The sequence below is a fragment of the Suricata suricatta genome, chromosome 13 (genome assembly GCF_006229205.1).
Source record: "Suricata suricatta isolate VVHF042 chromosome 13, meerkat_22Aug2017_6uvM2_HiC, whole genome shotgun sequence".
Classification (NCBI taxonomy): domain Eukaryota; kingdom Metazoa; phylum Chordata; class Mammalia; order Carnivora; family Herpestidae; genus Suricata; species Suricata suricatta.
Window position 1 is genome coordinate 80,479,351 of NC_043712.1, and position 278 is coordinate 80,479,628.

The 278-nt window shown below is 75.2% G+C and overlaps 1 protein-coding gene across 1 annotated transcript in view; it reads left to right on the forward strand.

The window, feature by feature from the left end:
- The window catches only part of LOC115275970 (phosphoglucomutase-like protein 5), a 35,123-nt gene that overhangs the window by 32,278 nt on the left and 2,567 nt on the right, over nucleotides 1-278 (forward strand). Inside the window, exon 5 of the mRNA XM_029919683.1 lies at nucleotides 13-171. Coding sequence (XP_029775543.1) covers nucleotides 13-171 — 159 coding nt within the window. The remainder of the gene's footprint in view (nucleotides 1-12; nucleotides 172-278) is intronic.

The following is a 278-nucleotide window of genomic DNA, read 5'->3' on the forward strand; positions in this document are numbered from 1 at the left end:
GATCCCCTCGAGGCAGGGAAGCAGCCGGCACCGCCCCTGCGTCCTGCGCGACCGGCTCCTCCATGAACTTGCCCGACCCCGAACGCCTTGGCTCCACACCGCGGCGCAGCCTCCGGGGCTCCGACGGGGAGGACGCTGAGATCGACATCCTGGGAGAGGAGGGAGATGAAGGCCAGGAGGAGGAGGAGGAGGGAGCCGAGGCTGGGCAGAGCCCGCGGTTGCCCGGGCAGCCGTCCCCGCCGGGGGCGCCGGAGGCGCGGCGGGGCGCCCCGGCTGAC